The 21,436-nt window shown below is 37.3% G+C and overlaps 2 protein-coding genes across 8 annotated transcripts in view; one reads left to right on the forward strand and one right to left on the reverse strand.

Annotated features, from left to right (window-relative positions):
* The window catches only part of LOC109851555 (probable starch synthase 4, chloroplastic/amyloplastic), a 25,307-nt gene extending 24,513 nt beyond the window's left edge, over positions 1-794 (reverse strand). For 2 of the 7 annotated variants that reach the window (XR_002249892.1, XM_020421758.1), the window contains exon 1: positions 572-794. Coding sequence is in view for 4 of the 7 variants with exons in the window: in XM_020421758.1 (XP_020277347.1) it covers positions 572-681 (110 nt within the window). In the remaining 3 variants the exon portion in view is untranslated. The remainder of the gene's footprint in view (positions 1-571) is intronic. The other 5 variants (XM_020421750.1, XM_020421777.1, XM_020421769.1 and 2 more) reach the window with 5 other exon arrangements.
* LOC109851592 (malate dehydrogenase, cytoplasmic-like) lies at positions 2,444-20,856 on the forward strand. Its single transcript, XM_020421814.1, is given in 8 exon segments — positions 2,444-2,596; positions 4,951-5,109; positions 5,245-5,420; positions 5,636-5,913; positions 6,016-6,151; positions 6,234-6,286; positions 6,288-6,310; positions 20,549-20,856. Coding segments are annotated over 8 exon segments (963 nt in total). The 5' UTR covers positions 2,444-2,553; the 3' UTR covers positions 20,644-20,856.

The following is a 21,436-nucleotide window of genomic DNA, read 5'->3' on the forward strand; positions in this document are numbered from 1 at the left end:
GAATCCAACCGACAGCGTCACTCTGAACCATCAAGTACTACTTTTGCATTTGAAAGCATGTATATGTTTTCATAGACGAGCGGAAGCAACTGGCCATCATAAGCTATTTGGATGGTAAACCTACAATAGTTAGAGACTTGTAAACGAGTTCCTTTGCTTAATCAAGGGTGCTTGTACTGTCTTTTTTTTATTGGCCAAAAAAACTGAACTCGTCCAAAATGCAGATAATGTAGTATGATAACGGACAATGGATAAAGTTATACTATCATTTGCAGATAATGTACGTTAATGTGCTTTCGCACTTACAAAAAAGGACTTACACGTCTTCCACTTTAATTTACCAAAAAAACCCTTAATGCATGTAAAAAAATGTAAGTCGTGAAAAAATTTTCGCCAACATATTTCAATTTATCATGAGAAAAGTCCAAATTTGTATGAAAATACGAGCAAGGAAAGAGCCCGCATTTCTCTAATTTCCCTAAAACCTAACCAAAGATAATTAACAATAACAACTCCTAAACCAAATCAACACGAAATAAACCCTAATTTAAAGCTGAAAGGAAATTTCCACCTCGAGCACCAGATCCTGCGAGATTTAGAACGAAATCGGACAGAGGAATTCAGGGGAGGGGCGCCGAGAGGTGCGATCACCATTGTGATCGCGTTCGCCATGGACTCCATCAATTCGATCTCTCTAGAATTGGGGGTTTTAGACGGGAGAAAAGAGAAATTGAGGTTTAACGCGAGAGAAAGAGAGAGAGGCAGAGAGCGCGATCGATCACGTGAATTCAGTTATGGAGCTCTCTGCTTTTTGATAAATGATAAGTCACAGGTGTTTTCTCGAGATTAGTCTCTTACCGATATTTTAACTTATAGTACCTCGATCTTTAAAATTGCTAATAGGTCCTCCAATGCATGATCCAAAATTTAGTCTCTCAAGTAGGGATGCTAAACCGTATTCGTATCCGAGAAATATCTGTAACTGTATCTGTTAGGATACGGATATCGTTACTCAAATTTATAACTGATAGAATATGATTTTGTAGCGAAATATACGTATCTATATCCGAAATATCTGGATACATATTAGTCATACTCTTACGATCGTTTCGATTCTTAAATTATGGATTTGTGGTTATTTTTGATGATCAAGATGTCTAATTTTATCTTTTTTTAGTTATAGAACATATGAAGGAACTCTTTTGTATCACATTAACTATGTTTTTATCAATAATATCTAGTTTTCTCATATTGTTTTGTATCTGGATGCACATCTGCTTATATATCTCCATCTATATCCATCACTATATCCGATTTTAGCGAATATAGGTATGAATTTTTTTTACGGAGGTTATCTGTATTTGTATTCGTATCCGAGATGGGTAAACGGATATGGATATAGTAACCATCATATTCGAGCTGTACGCGCACCCCTACCCTCAATTCATTGAAATTGTTATTTCATTCTCTATTAATTAGTTGTAACAAATTAATCCCTCCAATTTAAAGTTGGAGTAGCAATATATAAATTTTTGATTGCCAAGTGACTGCAACTTGGCTAATTCCGCCCGTGCCCTTCGGGATGTGATTACTAAGTGTGATGTTTTTCGGGTTAAATGGATGCGTCTAAAGTGTATGAGAGGGGGTTCAATTTGGTCTTATAGAACTCTTCCTGCTATTTCTTAGATGCGGCGCAATTTTCTTTGTGCACGACCTTATGTGATGACCCTCACCGGTGTAGTTGATAGATGTACGTGGATCACGACTACCATGATGTCTTTAGCTTTTGTTCGGGGAGGGATTCACTTCACATTCAAGGATCGTTAGTCGCTTGGGCTAATTGAGTTTGATTCAAAGTCCTTGTATAACAGTTAGCTTCTTGTGTTTGGAAGATATTTATGCGATGTCTCCTAACATTAGAGTTTTTTTTTATAGGCAAGGGCTAAATATTGTCTTTATTAAGAAATGGAGAATATCCTTGTATTACAAAAATTTATTTTATTCCTAAATCAACTCATATTTTAGCTATTTTCAAGCTACTTCCATGTCTTGAAGTGCGAAAAAAGATTTAAGAAGGAGAGATAACACACACGCGCTAATGTTAGCATTTAAGTAAGTGTCAGAAATAGCTTTTTAAAGAACAAAATATTTTTTGCTCCGAATTATTGAAAGTAATCTCTACTTTATTTATTTTAGCTGCTTCGAAGCCACATTTGTGCAAATAAATAAGCCCTTAGCTAATAATAGTGAGAATCACTGTTTGTAGGGTCAAGGCCGCATTGCACACGGATCTGATCCAAATTCCTGGGCAACAATCAATGTCCAAAAACAAAACACGGTAAGTCCCTTTGCGTCAAATTGAGGCTCCACTCGTCAATTTGATCTCCCTCCGCAAGAAATTGAGAGCATATCCGGTTCGAAATTTAAGATCCGGTCCTCTTTTCTCATCACCTATAAATATCCCCATCCTCCACTGTTCACTGAGCTCCTCTCTCATCAGCCGCCTGCTCTCGTCTCTTACCTCAAAAGTCGTGCTTCTTCTCTCGATCGTCGATGGCGAAGGATCCCGTTCGTGTTCTCGTCACAGGCGCCGCAGGTTCGTTTAGATCCGCTCCTTATTATTCAAGATCCTTATCGGAAATGGATCAGATTCGTGAACCGATGAGATTGAGCTCCGATCTGTCGACAACTAGGTTCAGAACTAGGGTTTTAGGTGGCGATCTGTTGAAAACTAGGTTTTTCGTGGCGTTTGTATAGCTCAGGAGTGTTTTATGATGCGATATATTGATACTGATAGCATTGTTCATGTTTTTTAGTGATAAAACGGTGATGATTCATTTGATCGAAGTATAGATTTTATAATGCAGCAGATTGCTATTGATTTTACGTGTCAAAAGCTAGGTTTATGTGGTGCTATTGTTTCTTATGCCCACGCTAATTCATCTGATCGAAGTAGTCTTTGTAGTACAACTGACTGATCAAGATTTGCTGTGAGATCCGAACTTCTTATTTTTTTGGTGATGAGTACAAATGCTTTCAGTAATTTGCAGTGAATTACTTGGGTTCTGGTTACTCGTAGAACTAGATTTTACCTTTCTGTTGAGTGTTTTCAGAAGATAGACTCTAAATTAGTAGGCTCCTGAAACTTTTTTTTTTTTGAACTTTCCAATTAGAAAGCCATCTTGATCAGTCAGTTGTACTACAAAGACTACTTCGATCAGATGAATTAGCGTGGGCATAAGAAACAATAGCACCACATAAACCTAGCTTTTGACACGTAAAATCAATAGCAATCCACTGCACTATAGAATCTATACTTCGATCAAATGAATCATCATCGTTTTATCACTAAAAAACATGAACAATTCTATCAGTATCAATATATCGCATCATAAAACACTCCTGAGCTATACAAACGCCACGAAAAACCTAGTTTTCAACGGTCGCCACGAAAAACCCTAGTTCTGAACCTAGATGTCGACAGATCAGAGCTCAATCTCATCGGATCATGAATCTGATCCACTTCCGATAAGGATATTGAAGAATAAGGAACAGATCATGATGAGTACAAATGCTTTCAGTAATTTGCAGTGAATTACTTGGGTTCTGGTTACTCGTAGAACTAGATTTTACCTTTCTGGGTACGATATTTTGAGTGTTTTCAGAAGATAGACTCTAAATTAGTAGGCTCCTGGAACTTTTTTTTTGAACTTTCCAATTAGAAAGCTGTTTCAGAGCTAATATGTCTCTGTTTTACTGCTTAATTTAAATCCGGTTACTATATTTATCTGGTTACTATATTTATTTTAAGTTGGATCTAACTGAACTGTATTAAAATAAAATTTTACACTGTCACTTGTTTGTGGTTGATCTGGCTGTCAAAGTTTTTACACGTGCTTAGCTGTCTTTTTGTACTGATCAGAGAAATATACATATATCTAGAGATATTAATTGTAATTTATATTCTTTTCCCTTACAATCTTAAGTAAGTCTTATGCTCTTACAAGATTTTGATTGTCTTTTCTTCCTGAGAACTTTAACTATTAAATAACATTTGCTAGATTTGTTAACATTAGTTGTTCAGATAGAGAAAAGTTCGGAGACAATAGCATTGAGTTTATCCAGTTCATTTTAATACTTTTTTGTGATACATTCAACACAAATGTTGAACATCATAGCATGTTTAGCTTTTAATAGTCACAGTATATATTAGTATGATTTTCATATATGGGGACATGAAGATTTTTCTTTTCCTTATCTTGTTTTTCTATATTTTTCATGTGTTATAGAACTATGAGTGAGTGTTTTTATTTGGTTCTAATTCATACATGCTGGCTGTGTAAATGTTGTGTTTTGGTATTGACTTCTAGTACAACCACTTCTTTTATTGTTTCTTGATGTAAACTTAAATTGAAAATTCCTGTATTTTTTATTACCTTTTTAAATGTTTAATTATACGTACTGTTAAGAAGCAAAAAGAAGTTAACTGTATGGTTAGTTTGACTTTTTGGCTTTCTACCAACTTGCCTTCGCGGTTACATGGAAAAAGACCTCCCCTGCAAATAGTTTTGTTTGCCATGTATTAGAACCATAAGTAGATGAGTAATTTTTCGATAACGTGTCACCAGATCTTGGTTATTTTCCTGTGGAGCATCTTTCTGTCATTGTGCTATAAAACTTATCTGATATAAGGGAAATGCTTGGATGACGATGATGCTACTTGCGCTGGTTCCTCCTCTTAGTGTTGTTGAAGTCACACTAACTTCCTTCTCGTGATAATGGTATAGATTCTAAGAAATAAGTTGTCATGCAAAGAGGGACAATGTCCCTAACAGTCTGCTTAAATACAGATTCCCGTGTGTACGATTCACTCTTCAGTATTTTCGTACATTATGCAACTTCCAGCATCTTATCTGATCTGACATCTGAAGTTCAATTTACCTATTGCAGGCCAAATTGGATATGCGCTTGTGCCTATGATTGCTCGGGGAATAATGCTTGGACCTGATCAGCCTGTGATTCTACACATGCTCGACATTCCTCCTGCTGCAGAGTCTCTGAGTGGGGTTAAAATGGAACTGATTGATGCAGCATTTCCTCTCCTTAAAGGTACTTCATTTCTTTTTGTTTCTTTAGTGCTTATCTGTAATTAGTCTAAAGCTTTTTTCCTTTTAATGTTGACCAAAATATATCATTTATCAGAATTGGTTTTCTAACATATTATTTACTAATTTCGTGATTCAGGAGTTGTTGCTACGACTGATGTTATTGAGGCTTGTACTGGGGTCAATGTAGCAGTGATGGTTGGTGGATTCCCAAGGAAAGAAGGAATGGAGAGAAAAGATGTGATGTCGAAGAATGTCTCTATCTACAAATCTCAGGCTTCTGCACTTGAAAAGCATGCAGCTGCTAACTGCAAGGTATTAAATACAGCAGATGCATCTATCAGCTATATGTTTATTCCTTTTTTTGCTGCCAACATAACATGTCATATGCAAGGAGTCTATGCATAGTCCGCTGCAGCTTACATTTCTGTTTGATGTTACCATGCACACTGCCTCCATTTACACATTCTTCTTTCGATTGAAGGATGCATGTTCTGTAATTCAATATTTCTATTCGTGCTTTACTACAGGTGCTGGTTGTGGCCAACCCAGCAAATACCAACGCCCTCATATTGAAAGAGTTTGCTCCATCCATTCCAGAGAAGAACATAACTTGCTTGACAAGGTTAGATCACAACAGGGCATTGGGCCAGATTTCGGAGAGGCTAAATGTGCAAGTTAGTGACGTTAAGAATGTCATCATATGGGGAAATCACTCGTCTACACAATACCCTGATGTAAGTCACGCTACTGTGAAAACATCAAGTGGAGAAAAGGCTGTTCGTGAACTTGTTTGTGATGATGATTGGTATGGATTTGAAATTATAGTTGCTCTGCACTCTTGTATAAAAATCATTTAAAATGTTCATTCTTCCCTCACTCATTTATACTCTAATTCTTGTTTCCAAAGGCTGAGAGGAGAGTTTATCTCAACTGTTCAACAACGTGGTGCTGCAATCATCAAAGCTAGGAAACTTTCAAGTGCATTATCTGCCGCCAGCTCTGCATGTGATCACATTCGTGATTGGGTCCTTGGAACACCAGAGGTTATTATCTTTACTGCTGGTTCCCGAATTTCATTGTGTTATATCCAGGAAAAAAAATTAAATTACGATTTCATTGTTTCAGGGAACTTTTGTTTCCATGGGTGTATATTCTGATGGGTCTTACGATGTGCCAGCTTGGCGAGTGGACTATCGTCCAAGGTTTGCATACTGCTCTAAATTACTTTAACTACTCATGTAGTTGACTCCTGCTGTAGTTAGTTAGGCAAAAAATAAAAAATAAAAAAAACTTCTTACCTGGTGGCATACTGCTTGGGAAAAGGAATAGAAAGCTCCATATCATTTTCATTTAATGCCTGGACCTTGAACAATAAAATGTAGCCTATGCTTCACATCAATGTCTTTGATGAAAACATATACAAAGAAAAGGAAGCTAATTGTAATATCAGCTAAAGGAAATTTTTCTTAATGGGGTTATTATAAAAATAAGTCGAGCTGAGGATGATTATGATGATGTTTAGATTTTTGTGTTTTGCTTAATGAATTAAAAAATTTATGTTGGGTTTCAACAAAAATCTATAGACTGTTTGATGTCAAGGTTATAGAAAACTATTTAAGTTCCACCTAAGCAAGGTTAGATGATCTCCAGAGGTTAGAAGCAGGCATATATAATCCATCCCCCCTTCTTTCTAAAATTGTCATGGCTAAGTTTTAACTTGTGAAATATGTAATGCCAAGCTTCAAGAGTACCAGACATAGCACTTGTTTAAGTAATGCTTAATTTCCTTAAAAAAATATTGTTAACTTGCTTTCTTTCCTTTTCCCAATCTTGTTGTCAGATAACAGTCCCCGTCTTTATTTTCTTTACTTTTTTCTTTTATATAATTTGACCAGATCTGAGCATTATTGATATTTCTGTTTAGCAAGTAGTGATATTTGTTCTTACATTCCTGACTTATTCATAGACTTCTGTTCTTTAAATACTGCAAATATTATGGCCTTGCTTTTATACATAATTCTCTACAACAAAATGTGCTTCCTATAATCAATTTCCTCTTTATTGGAATTGATATACGCTAAGTTTATGTACCATAACAGATAGTGTTCTTAGCCCTCAGCCCTCAACGTCTGGTCCTTTTGTATCCACAGCGTCTCAGCTATTAACCTTTATCCCATGGAGAGCTGTAGTGTTCTTCCTCTTTCATTAATATCATGAGATTCGCAACTGTCCACCGTAACAAGAGAGGACTAGGCTATGTACCGTTTCCTTTGCTCCATCACAAACAACTAACAACTCCATTCAAATATTTCTTTTCTAATCCATAGTTATAGCCTTGATAACTTTGCTTTTCCCCATGTCATTTGAGGGTGTGCTTTACAAGTGCCAGGAATACTGAAAGCCATACCTAGATACATCCATTAAAAATTAATACAGTATGCCTTTTCATGTACTAAGATAATCCGTATAGTTCTCTTCATTAGATAAGCAGAATGCTACGGCACCAAAACTAATAGTAATTTGATATTTGTATCATTGACAATAACGAGGTATCTCGTGCCATAATCTGTTAGCTTGAATCGGTCTTCGGTGACCAAATCAACGTTCGTTTCTCTGTTGAGAAGAACGTGGGAACGTGGGTTTGTTGAGAGGAAATCTCTCATGGGGCGGATTTGAGGGGGTGGAGATAGTGGACTTAGCCCCTATAAAAGGAGGGTCGATCTCCTTCAGAAATCACAACAACGAAGAAAAGATAAAAACCTCTTACCCATTATCGGAGCCCCCCTCAAAATTCCATCGCTGCTCCTCTGATTTCAAGCACTGGTATCAGAGCCATACGTCGATCGATCAACTATCTCAAGCTCTGCGTCCATCGGCGACGACGACTGCTGCAATCACGACGTCAACGACGAACTCAGCCTCGATCGACAGCGATCTGATCTCCTGCAGTTCGAGCACGACGTCAACGACGAACTCGTCGTCGATCTGATCTTCGCTCGACCTCAGTCTCGATTGCGACGACGACGACTAGACGACCCTCCGATCTATCGACGACGACGGCGACGGCTGATTTGGAGCTAGGGTTTCAAAAGAAGTTTTTTTTGGGGGGGAGAAGACAATCGGGAGTTTTTAATCCATCTAGGAACATAAAGAAGTGGTGTTGGGCTAATCTAGTTGGGCCTGAGAATATCCTAATACAATTTTTTCCTCCTTGAAAAGCTTCTGAGCATTTGTAGTTGGGCCTTGTAGAGAGAAACAAGTTTGTGGTTGAATTTTGAGATTTCAGTTTGAGCGTGAGGAGTATTATTTCTGTAGAAGCCTCAAATTCTTCACACGGTGGACCTTCTCCAAAATCCAGTCAGACAACTGCTGATCCAATCAACACCGTTGAGTGACAATCTCGCTCGAATTGGAACTTTTTTCATCAACTCGGAACAATCAGTTTTAGTTCTCTACCGAATGGCTAGCAAACTCGTTCTATCAGAACTAGGGAAAATTGATAAATTTAATGGCAGTAATTATGATATGTGGCATAGAAAAATAAGGTATGCTCTTATTCATGACAACATTGATGATATAATCGAAACCACTGCTCCAACCCTTACTGATAAATCTACACCTGAAGAAAAGAAAGGGTTTGAACAGTGGAAGTCAAAAGATAAAAATACGAAAAGTCTTATGCTCATGTTCATGGAAGATAACTTAATCAAAGTTTTTGAAACTTATAAGACTTCCATGGACATGTGGAATGCAATAAAAGAAAAATACGACACTGCTTCTGAAGTTAACATCCAACTACTCTTGCATAAGTATAATTCTTGTCGTATGCAAGAGGGAGACAATGTCGTAGAGCATATAAATAAAATGATTGTCATGGCTAAGGACTTATCCACTGCTGGGACCGAAATCCCGGAAAGAATACAAGTGGCAACCATTTTGAATAGTCTTCCCCCTTCACTTGCTGTGGCTGCCACCAAAAAACAGTAATAATAGTAAAAGAAACATGCTACCGGAATACTTAAATGCAATCTACCACTAGAATATAATAATCAGGAGTATCCAAGAAAGTCAACCAAGTAACAAGTCGATCATACAGCCAGCGATCATAATAACCATCCAAGTATATGGTCATACACTAGATAGAATTAATACTTAAAAATCTACAACTCGAGACGTAGTACGTCGAGCGAAATAATCCAAACAAGGAAACCCTCATGTATATACCATATGTCCCAAATTGTAGATAATTAAATATTAATCCTTATATACCATATGTCCCAAATTGTAGATAATTAAATATTAATCCTGATCTATGTATGAAAAGAAATATAACTGGTCCGCATCTCACAACAACTCGAAATCATCCAAGTAACGGCCATGTAACTAGCCATCTTATAACAGGTCACTGGTTCACATCTCACACAGAGTCAAAGTTCACGTTATCGGATATCTGATTAACGATCACATCTCACTAGTACCTTAGACCCGCCCCAGTGCGAAACGATTCACTGGTGCGTGCCTGGAAATAATCAATAATTACAATATCACCGCTCCTCAGATCCACCCCAGTGCGAAACGATTCACTGGTGCAATCCTGGAAATAAACAATACACATCTGATCACTGTTCTCAGACCCACCCCAGTGCGAAACGTTTCACTGGTGCGAGCCTGGAAATACAACACACATACGATCACATGAACAAAGACTCTCCCACTCCAACTCTTCTTGCTTTTCTAAGTCAATACAACACCTGTCTCTAGGTCACACAAGGCCACTATGGTCATGACTGCTAACGATTCTCAATCACAGCAAGGCAATAGTAATGTAACAATTCATGTGCAATAATATCATGACATATCATGTAATAATGATTTGTTATAGTATATATATATATATACATATATATATGAAAATAGTAATATTATAATGTACTAGAAATGATAAGAAGAAATCCTACAGTCAAGTCCGAAGATAGATAGATCAATGCAGAATAAAGAAACAACTACTAACTATCGAATAGGAAGTATACACACTAAACAAGGAAGTGATCCAACCAAGAAAATATAGAAAATAATCATAAGTATAATGACGACATAACAAGGAATCCTACGACGTCAACGGGGAGAATCTCAAGATCTAGTTCCATTGTAGATAGGTCGGCACAGGAAACGAGAAGCGACTTCGGATTCAATTTCGAATAATTGAGCAATAGAATGAATGAAAGAGTCTAAACAAATCATCCTAAGTGAAGAGGGGCTCAAATCAGGATTGTCAATAAATCAGGACGTTAATCTCCCCTCCCTATTTTAGTGAGAACGACGAAATCACCTACAAGAATAAAGTCGGTTCATCTCCACAATTTGGAGGAAATCAAGGCGTATAGCCGACACAAAAATAAAACCAAATACATAGGCACGAAGGCCATCCACCGCAATGATACACAGCCATAAATGAGTCAACGAATACAATACAAGGCCATCAATAATATACAAGGCCAGCAATTAATTATACAAGGCTACAAACAATAATACGTTTCCCGGCAGCGAATTGCAAAGCAAACCTGTATGGAATTCTAGGCTAATACATTCAAGCAGAAGTATAAGGAAGCACGACAAAGATGTGATATCAGACAATAACGCGAATCAAATGACTAATCACATGAAATATAATTACGGGTCTCAATATGACATGAACATGGCTGTATGGGATAACTATGAATCGAACGTGCATGTATAGTATAATAAATTCTTTTAAAATATCTATTATTATAATAACTCAAAATAAACCATTTATTTTTAAACTAACCTTTAAAAATAATTAGCTTATTAATTCCAAAATAATCTTTTACAAAATAATCTTTTACAAAATAATTTCCTTTAAGTTATTCCTAATCTTTTAAAATCATAAATCTATTTATTTAAAAGTCCTTTTACAAAATAGTTTCTTAAAATATTTTCTCATTATAATTAATTCTAAAAATATTCTTTAAAATTATTCTTTTCTTTTTCAAAACACCTCATAATTAATATTGTTCATCAAACAATCCCACGCAGGTATATCACAACATACAACATAATTATATTACAGTCTAAACATGCATATAATTAATTTGCAGATCTAAAATTGAACTGACAAATCAAGAGAAGTAGGATCTTGCCTGCGAGACCGTGGGGTCTGATGACGATGGTTTCTCGGCAAACGTCGGCTGGAGCAGATCTGAAGGAGCGGATCTGGAGCGTCGACGGATCTGAAGTGAGGGCAGCTGTTCAGCTAGTTCAAGACGATTAATAGATCTGAGGCATGGAGGGGAGGCTGTTGTGACGTTGTCGGCACCGGGAGGAAGCTGGCTGGTCAGAGCTCGAGGCGAGACTGCTCGGTGATGTGGGTCGCGCGGAGTTGTGGAGGAAGCTCGGGTGGTGCTCAGGGCGGTTTTGGCTGTCGGCGACGAGCAAGGAAGGCGGAGGGGAGGACTGGCGGGGTTCGTCGGAGATGAAGAGGAAGGGGGGAGGTCGGGCTGCTGCAGGAGGTCAGGCGAGCGGCGGGGTCAGGGCAGAAACGCGGCGAGCTGGGGAGTTGCGCGGCTGGAGACGTGAGGACAGTGGAGGAAGGCAGCGGGGCGGAGCTCAGGCTGAGGAGCGACGAACAGGGGCTGGAGGAGAGGGGCAGCGGTGCGAGCTCAGCAGGCGAAGGCGCGCGGCGGCTGTGGGCAGAGGGAGGCGGAGCTCGGCAGTGGCGTGCGAACGGAGAGGGCAGCGGGCGGAGATGCGGTGCTGGCAAGGGGAGGCGCGGTCGGAGCAGTAGTAGGAGGTGGGGATGGTGGGCTGAGGCGGAGTGTTGGGCGGCGGTTGAGCAGCGGCGAGCTTAGGCGGCGGGCACGGCTAGAGCTGTCGATTTGGGGAGATGAGAGGGGAAGGTTGAGGCTCGTGGAGGAGGAGATGAAGCTTGGGGTTAGGAGATTAAGGTGGAGGAGCACGAGGTGGAGGAAGGAGGGCTGATGTTTTCTTTTGAAGGGAGAAAAGAGAAGTAACGAAGAAGAAGGGGGAGAGAGATGATGTAGGGGACAGCTGCGGATTTTAAGGAGTGAATTAAGGGGAGTGATTGAGAGAGAGATGAGATTTTGTAGAGAGAAAAGAGCTCGTGAGTGATAGAGAGAGAACGAGAGATTAAAAAAAGAAGAGGGGGAAACACGAGGAGGGAATTGCGGGAAAAGAGGAGGAAATTAAGGAGTGGGTAAGGGAGAGAGTGTGAGAGATATTGATTGGAGAGAGAGATACAGAGTGACATACCAGTGAGCGGGAAAACGCTGGGAAAAATACCCCTATATAAAAATATACAAGAAAAATTATTCAAATAAATATTAAAAATTTATGGTCAAAATATTAATAACAATAATGAATAATTATCTATTAATTTACAAAGTTTTACCGAACAACTAAATTTATAATTAGCAAAACTATTAAAATATTATAATACTGTATTTTTAAATCATAGGAAATTAGGAAAAATACAAATACTCTTTTAGAATAATAATATTTAATATTTAAATACCAGAAAATTTTATTCAAATCAAAATCGAAAATCACGGTCCTTACAGGTTTGAGCAGTGGAAGTCGAAAGATAAAAAGGCGAAAAGTCTTATGCTCATGTTCATGGAAGATAACTTAATCAAAGTTTTTGAAACTTATAAGACTTCCATGGATATGTGGAATGCAATAAAAGAAAAATACGACACTGCTTCTGAAGTTAACATCCAACTACTCTTGCATAAGTATAATTCTTGTCGTATGCAAGAGGGAGACAATGTCGTAGAACATATAAATAAAATGATTGTCATGGCTAAGGACTTATCCACTACTGGGACCGAAATCCCGGAAAGAATGCAAGTGGCAATCATTTTGAATAGTCTTCCCCCTTCACTTGCCGTGGCTGCCACCACATTAAGAATGAATCCTGCCATTAAGTCTGTCACTGATCTTCCTATGCACCTAGCGATAGAACAGGACTTAATAGCCAGTAGGAAGGAACCAGAACTGAATATGGTGCAGCAAGAGCTGAATTATGTCCGCCAGAGGCATAATACTGGAAGCTATAAAAACCCTGGTCCTAGTAAACCACAACCACGAGAACCAAAATCACAGCAGTTCAAGAAAAAGAAAGTACCCCGCGGAGCCTGCTACAATTGTGGAAAGTTCGGGCATTTCAAACCCAATTGCCCACAAGGTGAAAAGCAGGAGAATAAAGGAGGCTATAAGCATCCAGAACAAGGGGGTACTAGCAAAAGAGAATTCGTCGGTGTGACGGAATGTAATGCTGTGATGACGGATATCAGTAGTTGGTGGATCGACTCTGGTGCGACTAGGCATATCGCAAAGGACAAGAATGGAGTTGTAGAATTCACCGAGCTGAAGAAAGGAGAACAGAGAATCTATATGGGAAATAATACCTATCTCGATGTAGAAGGTATTGGTTCGTATAGATTGGATCTTGGGGACAGCATTTTTGTCCTCAAAGATGTGTTCTATGCGCCAGGAACTCGACGCAATCTGATCTTTGTTCCCAGCTTGATGAAGAAAGGACTGGAAGTGAGGTTCTATAATAATAGGGTTTCTATAGGCAAGAATAATAAAGTGTATGCTATGGGAAAATATGTGCCCGAGCATGAATTATGCATTCTTCCAGTAGTTTGTAATAATTCTGATAATAAAATTTCGAATTTGAACTACTTGTCTTGTTATATTTCCGAATCTGAATTGTGGCATTCTAGACTAGGACATGCTAGTATTTCAAAAATGAAAGAAATTATCAGAATGAACTTGCTTCCTGCACTATCTAATGTTCAATTGCCACCATGTGAACATTGTTTAACTGGTAAAATGACTAGAAAACCTTTTGTTGGCGGACATAGAGCCAATGAACTTTTAGGGTTGATACACTCGGATATTTGTGGTCCCCTAAGTGTCAAAACTCATAGTAATAAAGAATATTTTATTATTTTTATAGATGATTATTCCAAGTTTGCACACGTCTATCTTATATCCAGAAAATTAGAAGCTTTTGACTGCTTTAAGAGATATAAGACAGAAGTTGAAAACCAACTTGGATTGAAAATCAAAATTCTGAGAACTGATAGAGGTGGAGAATATAATTCTAAAGAATTTGAAAGTTATTGTATTCAGCATGGAATTAAAAGGCATACAACAATGCCGTATACGCCACAACAGAATGATGTTGCTGAAAGAAAGAACAGAACATTATTAAATGTAGTTAGATGCATGTTGTCTCATTCTGGTCTCTCTAAAAACTTTTGGGGAGAAGCATTGTTAACTGCAAACTACATTTTAAATAGAATTCCCACCAAATCAGTTATATCTACACCTTATGAATTATGGAATGGGAGGAAACCTAATTTGAGTCATCTCAGGAAGTGGGGATCTATAGCCCATGTTCTCATTCCATGTCAACTTAGAGATAAGTTGGATTTTAAAACAATAAAGTGTAGATTCATAGGGTATTCAGAAAAGTCAAAAGGTTATAAGTTCTACAATAAAGAAAAAGGAGTCATTGAAAGCAGAGATGCTACATTTCTAGAGAATCTAGAGGAAGAGGAACAAGTTCAAGAGGAAACAGAACCTCTAACTGTAATAGATGATGATTATTACAGTGTTGTTCCCACTAATGACCCTGATATTGTGAATGAACCTAACCTTGAAAATGATGAAATACCTATGGAAAATAATGTACCTAATCAACCGGTTGTAGGCAACAAAAGGCAAAGAACACAACCTTCATGGATGGATGATTACTATTTGTATTCATGTGAGTCATCCTGTTTTTCGGTAGATACAAATATAGAAGAACAAGATCCCTTAACTTTTTCTGATGCGATGAAATCGCATGAATCAGCTTCATGGCTAGAATCTATGAGAGAAGAACTTGATTCCATAGAAAAGAATAAGGTATGGGAATTATGTGATCTACCAGAAAATAGAAAAGCCATAGGATGCAAATGGGTGCTCAAAAAGAAATATCGTGTTGATGGATCTATTGATAAATTCAAAGCACGGTTAGTTGCCAAAGGTTATAACCAGAAGGCAGGAATAGATTTTCAGGAGACGTATTCTCCTGTAGCTAAATTTGCATCCATTAGAATTATTTTGGCTATTGTTGCATATCTTGATTTGGAGTTATTCCAAATGGATGTTAAAACTGCATTCCTTAACGGAGAGTTGAAGGAAGCAATATATATGCAACAACCTGAAGGTTTTCAGGTGAAAGAACAGGAACATAAAGTTTACAAATTAATGAAATCTCTATATGGTTTAAAACAGTCTTCTAGACAATGGTATCTCAAATTTCATGATGCAGTTACTAAACTTGGTTTTATTCAAAATAAATTAGATAATTGTGTATATGTCTTGAAAAGTGGGAGCAAGTTTACTATATTATCCTTATATGTGGATGATATATTGCTCGCTGGAAATGACATAGAAATGTTGAATAAAACCAAGGCAGATCTCAGCGAAAAGTTTGAGATGAAAGACATGGGAGATGCATCATATATTCTTGGAATTCAAATAATTCGAGATAGAAAGTCTAGAATGCTAAGTTTAAACCAAGAAAAATATTTAAGATCAGTTCTTAAAAGGTTTGGAATGGAGAATTCCAATCCGGCACCAACTCCGTTGGTTATGGGAAAGAGATTATGTAAAGAGCAAAGCCCTGGAGAGGGGCAAAAGCCATTAGATGTTCCTTATGCTCAAGCAATTGGAAGCTTGATGTATGCAATGTTGTGCACCAGACCTGATATAGCTTATGCTGTGAGTCTAGTCAGTAGATATCAAAGTAATCCAGGACCAGCACATTGGGAAGCTGTTAAAAGGATTATGAAGTATATCAGAGGTACATTGACTCATAGATTAGTTTATCAAGCTGATTCGCTTGAACTCCTCGGTTATTCCGATGCTGATTTCGGAGGTGATAAAGATGATGGAAAGTCCACTTCGGGACACTTATTTATCTTTGGAGGAGGAGCTGTTTCTTGGAGTAGCAAGAAACAAGGGTGTGTTGCTAGATATACGCAAGAAGCTGAATATATAGCTTGCAGTATGGCAACTACACATGCTGTCTGGATAAGACGGTTTTTGATTGATCTTGATCTCAATTTGTTAGAAGGACCTATTGATATTTATTGTGATAATCAAGCAGCAATTAGCTTAATCAATAGTGGCGCGAATAGCTCCAAAGGAAAACATATTGAGATCCAGTATCACTATATTCGAGATATTGTAGAAAAGGGAGAAGTCAAAGTGACTTATATCCCTACTACAGATATGATTGCTGATCCTTTGACAAAAGGAATACCAGCGGAATCTTTTATCAAACATGTAAGTTTGATGGGACTTAGGAATAAATAAGTCCAAGTAAAATTTCATGAATAATGAAATAAAAGTTACTCTTTTCTCAACTTCAAGTTTCTTCTATAATTAATTATAATCTGGTCAAAAGATTATTTAAAAATGATTTTTTTTGAAAATCTATAAATTTAAGGAGGGTTTGTCTTACTTTTCTCAATTTTAAGTTAATGTTAACATTTAAGACCCATTATTTCATTTGCACTCTCCTTTATTCTTTTTTGAAATGGAGATATATGCCAGTTTATTATACTTCAATATTTGATGTTTCCATGTCAATGCCCAGCTCATTATGCAATAATTTAGATTATTAGTTGAATTTTATAATTTTTTCTATATATAATAATAATTTGAAGAAAAAAAATCCTAGCCGTATCCCCGTATCCTACTTTTTTGGATTTTGCCGTATCCCGTATCCGTGTCCGTGTCGTATCCGTGTCCCGTATCCGTATCCGTGCATCATAGATTAGATGTTCCTTATGCTCAAGCAATTGGAAGCTTGATGTATGCAATGTTGTGCACCAGACCTGATATAGCTTATGCTGTGAGTCTAGTCAGTAGATATCAAAGTAATCCAGGACCAGCACATTGGGAAGCTGTTAAAAGGATTATGAAGTATATCAGAGGTACATTGACTCATAGATTAGTTTATCAAGCTGATTCGCTTGAACTCCTCGGTTATTCCGATGCTGATTTCGGAGGTGATAAAGATGATGGAAAGTCCACTTCGGGACACTTATTCATCTTTGGAGGAGGAGCTGTTTCTTAGAGTAGCAAGAAACAAGGGTGTGTTGCTAGATATACGCAAGAAGCTGAATATATAGCTTGCAGTATGGCAACTACACATGCTGTCTGGATAAGACGGTTTTTTATTGATATTGATCTCAATTTGTTAAAATGTCCTATTGATATTTATTGTGATAATCAAGCAGCAATTAGCTTAATCAATAGTGGCGCGAATAGCTCCAAAGGAAAACATATTGAGATACATTATCACTATATTCGAGATATTGTAGAAAAGGGAGAAGTCAAAGTGATTTATATCCCTACTACAGATATGATCGCTGATCCTTTGACAAATGGAATACCAGCAGAATCTTTTATCAAACATGTAAGTTTGATGGGACTTAGGAATAAATAAGTCTAAGTAAAATTTCATGAATAATGAAATAAGAGTTACTCTCTACGGATAGTAGGAGTAATGGTAAGCAGAAACATCCGATCTCACGGATAGTGGGAGGCATGTCACTTGGTTAATTTGGTCAAGTGGGAGATGTTAGCTTGAATCGGTCTTCGGTGACCAAATCAACGTTCGTTTCTCTGTTGAGAAGAACGTGGGAACGTGGGTTTGTTGAGAGGAAATCTCTCATGGGGCGGATTTGAGGGGGTGGAGATAGTGGGCTTAGCCCCTATAAAAGGAGGGTCGATCTCCTTCAGAAATCACAACAACGAAGAAAAGATAAAAACCTCTTACCCATTATCGGAGCCCCCCTCAAAATTCCATCGCTGCTCCTCTGATTTCAAGCACTAATCTGCGTCTTTGTATGCTATGTTAATTGGAGCTGACTTGTGTATACAGTGTTCTTAGCTATCAATATGCTCCTTTCATACCTACTGTGGTCTCAGCTTAAACCATATAGAACCGTAGTATTCTTAATCTTTCATTAATATCACGACTTTCCACCATGAGCTCAACAGTTTGTCCAAGTTCTTTTTAGGCCTTCTAGGCTCTCTTTTTTATAGCCTTAATTTTCTTCCACCAATGTCATTTTAGGGCGTGCCTTATTGGTGCCAACATTGCTGAAGCTTGTTTAACTAATACAGTGCATTTTTTCATTATTTACCATCATTTGTTAATCTCTTTGATAGAATTTTCCCTTTATAAACTAGATTGCTATGACATTAAAGATCCAACCGTTATGACTATGACTTTTTTTTGGTGGGGTGGGGTGGGGTGGGGTGGGGTGGGGGGGTGAATAGGGTAATGCTAATCTAATCTGATTTTGATGCCAAATTAAAACTTATAAATCATCCTAGCAATATGATATACAAAGAGATAAGCAATGATAAACATTGAGACACTGGGCGATATAAACACAAACACAAGATGTAAGAATAATAGTGCGTCAAAACACAATTGCAAACACAAGATATGATCACGGAGTTCGGTCAACCCTCGACCTACGTCTCCGCTCCTCACCTCGATGAGATCTCCACTATCACTCAAAAATTCTACACAAAACGGTTTCCAAATATCACCAATAACTTTTACAATACAAACAATGTCAATCACACAAGCTACACTTCTCTAAGTTTTGGGTTTTGCCATATTTTGTCATCTCATAAATATTGGACTACTCGTGTCACCTTCCTCAAATGTTTGGAATTACAAACTCTCCCTATGATTTACAACCAACTCACTCCTCTTGTAATTGACCCTGGTCTTTCCTAACCACTAACCTAAGTGTTCTTGTGTATTACAACGTGTATAACAATAAGTGCGAATAAAGGTTTTTGTTCTCTAAACAAATGAGAACGAAATATAAGCACTCTCAATGAAACACTCTCGTAACCCAATTAAATGAAATACTAAAGCTCAAGTGGTTGTGTGTGTAAATAATGAGTAAAATGAAATTAAACTCAAATAAATCTAGCTTATATATGTGAATCAATATATATGATCAGCTAGAGAAATAATTTAGAAAACTTCACCAAAACAATGAGAGATGAGATTTGACGATGAGCGCTTCAAAACCAAAATCGAGATCCTTCACTATGTAAAGCTCTTTTTCTCATAAAACCAAAATCGAGATCCTTCACTATGTAAAGCTCTTTTCTCATAAACAAACACACTTCTTTTTCTCAAAAACGTGCAGCCAAAATGGCTAAACTATCTTGTAAAACTCTTAGTGTTCAAATAAGTCTTGAGGCTTATTTATAGCCTCTCAAACAGTTCAAAACAAAAATTAGCCGTTATGGATGATCAGTCGACTGATAGGTATATCGGTCGACTGAGCATTCGACCGTTGGCTAATTCTAGAAAAATAAAACAACGTCGGTCGACTGACAACATTATTCGGTCGACTGACTCTATTTGTCAGTCGACTGATCGACTGTAAAAGAGAATGTTGTACAAAACACTTCTGCCAAGTCAACTGAAAAATACGGTCGGTCGACTGAAGTATTATTCGGTCGACTGACTTGAACAATCGGTCAACTGAAAACAAACACAACAGATTCTTGAATTTGCTGAAAAGTTGATTTTCTAAATTCGATTTAAAATAGTAAATCAACTCCAAAAATAGTAAAACTTGGAAAAATGTTTATACATATGAAAATAAACATGTTGGAAGAGAAATTTTTAAAATAGCATTTCCCATTTATGAAAACTCACTATTTTGCAAAACGGTCAAAAATACGAGATCGTTAAACACTTGATTTTGATGAAATCATTTCAAACAGCTTATCTACAAAGATATTCTAAAAATTCTTTTACAAAGCGAAACTAATAATGAAAGCGATAAATCGAATAACGTGTATGTGTATGGTTTGAGTTTTAAGTATTAACACCTAAAACACAAACACTATACCCAAGCAAATAATCTGCATGAAACTTGTTCTTGGTTAGGAGGGATGAAGCGTGATAGAGAATCTTTGACTTGAATGGCGACGGCTTCTTTCCGATGTCCGCCAACCTCCAAAGAATGTCATCGTTAACATGCAATTCCATTCAACCTCCAACAGAGGATGAGAATCTCGAATACCTAACGAGCAAACGCAAATACTAGACAACAATATTAGGAATTGTTTATTAATCATCAAAATCAGATTAGACAATAGGCTCATAAATATGAGACCTAACAACTTTGACAATAATGAGGTTTTACAAGCCAATTTGTAGTTGTTTTCTTAACATGTTCTGCTTTGTCTTCTCATAAGATTAACACTGTTCGAAGCGATCGATGGTATTAACCATAACAAAATTATTTGAATCTACTCAGGGTTTAGTACTGTTTTCCTCTTATCAGGACTTCCAATTGATGAATTCTCGAGGAAGAAGATGGATGCGACTGCTGAGGAGCTAACTGAGGAGAAGGCTCTAGCATACTCGTGCCTCTCATAAATTGTTCCTTTGATATCTCCTCTTCCTTCCACACGGAGCTGTCACCATGAATGCTACAGCGGATGCAACTGCCCGTTCTTGAATAATTTGAGTTTTACTGTTGTAACAATTTGCTTTGCTGTATCGATCCCGATGCTGTAATAATCCTTGAATTTTCATGTACTTGAAATTTTTCTTAATTTTGCGCAATTATAAACTGAACTGATTGAGTGATGATTACAGCGTAATGATCACGTAATAAAACTAATATCTTTCATACTTTTAAGCGGTTTGATATTTATTTCCTCATGCTAGGCCCATCATGCCAGGACAAGTGTAAAAAATACTTATAGGGAGCCTGCTATACAAAATGATGCAGGAAAGGACAGGGTAACATAGTACGGCTTCACACGCTTTACATTTGTTGATTTGCACCGACATTGTCGCATTGGACTGATATTTTATGTGTTTAGGTGGATATTTGGTTGTTATATATAATATATTGATGGCACTGAATTAAAATTAGCAGCGAAACAGTGTTCTATTCTCCTTCCCTCCATCTTTGCATGATTTTCTATAGTGTCTCAAGAGGCTATGTGGGTTCTTAAGCTAAGATGAAGGAATTTTACGAGTAGCAATAGTGTGACTTCATTTTAAATCAATTCTTACGTGACTTAATTTTTATAGATGACACGCTGCGTCATCTATAAAGATCACAATTAGCAAAGTTGTGATTAAGAGAATTTGGAGGAATATTACAAGTACAAACTGAAGGCATGGAATTGTATCATGGCTCTTCTAAAAGAACTTGATT

The sequence above is a fragment of the Asparagus officinalis genome, chromosome 1 (genome assembly GCF_001876935.1).
Source record: "Asparagus officinalis chromosome 1, Aspof.V1, whole genome shotgun sequence".
Lineage (NCBI taxonomy): Eukaryota > Viridiplantae > Streptophyta > Magnoliopsida > Asparagales > Asparagaceae > Asparagus > Asparagus officinalis.